This window comes from Onychomys torridus, chromosome 20, assembly GCF_903995425.1.
Source record: "Onychomys torridus chromosome 20, mOncTor1.1, whole genome shotgun sequence".
NCBI classification, from domain to species: domain Eukaryota; kingdom Metazoa; phylum Chordata; class Mammalia; order Rodentia; family Cricetidae; genus Onychomys; species Onychomys torridus.
The window spans coordinates 47,687,574-47,688,777 of NC_050462.1; the positions used below are offsets into that span (position 1 = coordinate 47,687,574).

Sequence of the window (1,204 nt, forward strand, 5' to 3'; positions counted from 1 at the left end):
ATGAAAAACTACTCTATGATCACTGAGTTTGTGCTCTTGGGTATATCAGACTCACCAGAACTTCAGGTTGTAATTTTCGTGTTTTTGTTCATTGCTTACATATTAAGTGTGTGTGGAAACCTAAGCATCATCACACTTACTTTGCTCAACTCTCAGTTAAAGACTCCTATGTATTTCTTCCTCCAGAACTTCTCCTTCTTAGAAATTATGTTCACCAGTGTTTCCATCCCTAGATTTTTGGGGTCAATAGTTACTAACATCAATACAATTTCCTATAACAACTGTTTGGCTCAGTTATTTTTCTTAATCTCCATGGGGGTGTCTGAGTTCTTTCTTCTAACTGCTATGTCTTATGATCGCTATGTCGCCATCTGCAAACCACTGCATTACACCATCATCATGAACCAGAAAGTTTGCACCTTTCTTGTTCTTACAGCATGGCTGGGAGGATTTCTGATCATCTTCCCATTAGTCATGCTATTCCTCAAGTTAGATTTTTGTGGTTCAAATGTCATTGATCATTTCTGCTGTGACTACTTCCCTATCTTACAACTGTCCTGCTCAGATACAAGGCTTTTAGAAGCATTTGGCCTTTATGTTGCCTCCTTCACTCTGCTGTTCACATTGGCTCTAGTTATCCTGTCATACATCTGCATCATCAGCACCATTCTGAGGTCTCCATCTGCCAGTCAGAGGAAGAAGGCTTTCTCCACCTGTTCCTCTCACATGATTGTCATCTCCATCTCTTATGGAAGCTGCATTTTCATGTATGTCAAACCTTCTGCTAATGAGAGGGCATCACTGACCAAAGGGGTGGCTGTTCTCAACACTTCAATTGCTCCCATGTTGAACCCTTTTATTTACACATTGAGAAATCAACAAGTAAAACAGGCTTTCAAGGATTTGATGAATAAAGTAATGTTTCATAGAAACAAATGAAAATGCAGGTTAGCTTGAATGTCATTATACCCCTTCAAAAGGAGGGATGAAACTTTTTATTATGATCTCATCGGTTTCAGCTTTCTTAAAAAATATTTTGTGTGTATTGATGTTTTGCTTGCATGTATTTCTGTGTATCAAGTTGAAGTCTGGTTCCCCCAGAAACCAGAGGAGGGCATTGGATCCCCTGGAAGTAGAGTTATAGATTGTTGTGATCTACCATGTGGGTACTGGGAATTGCACCATTGTAGTTGGAAAGAATACC

At 39.4% G+C, this 1,204-nt stretch overlaps 1 protein-coding gene across 1 annotated transcript; it reads left to right on the top strand.

Annotated features, from left to right (window-relative positions):
* On the top strand, positions 1-939 carry LOC118571189 (olfactory receptor 6C3-like). The gene has a single exon (XM_036170139.1). It carries the CDS (start codon positions 1-3, stop codon positions 937-939), a length of 939 nt encoding a protein of 312 aa, XP_036026032.1.
* Positions 940-1,204: the final 265 nt, after the last annotated feature.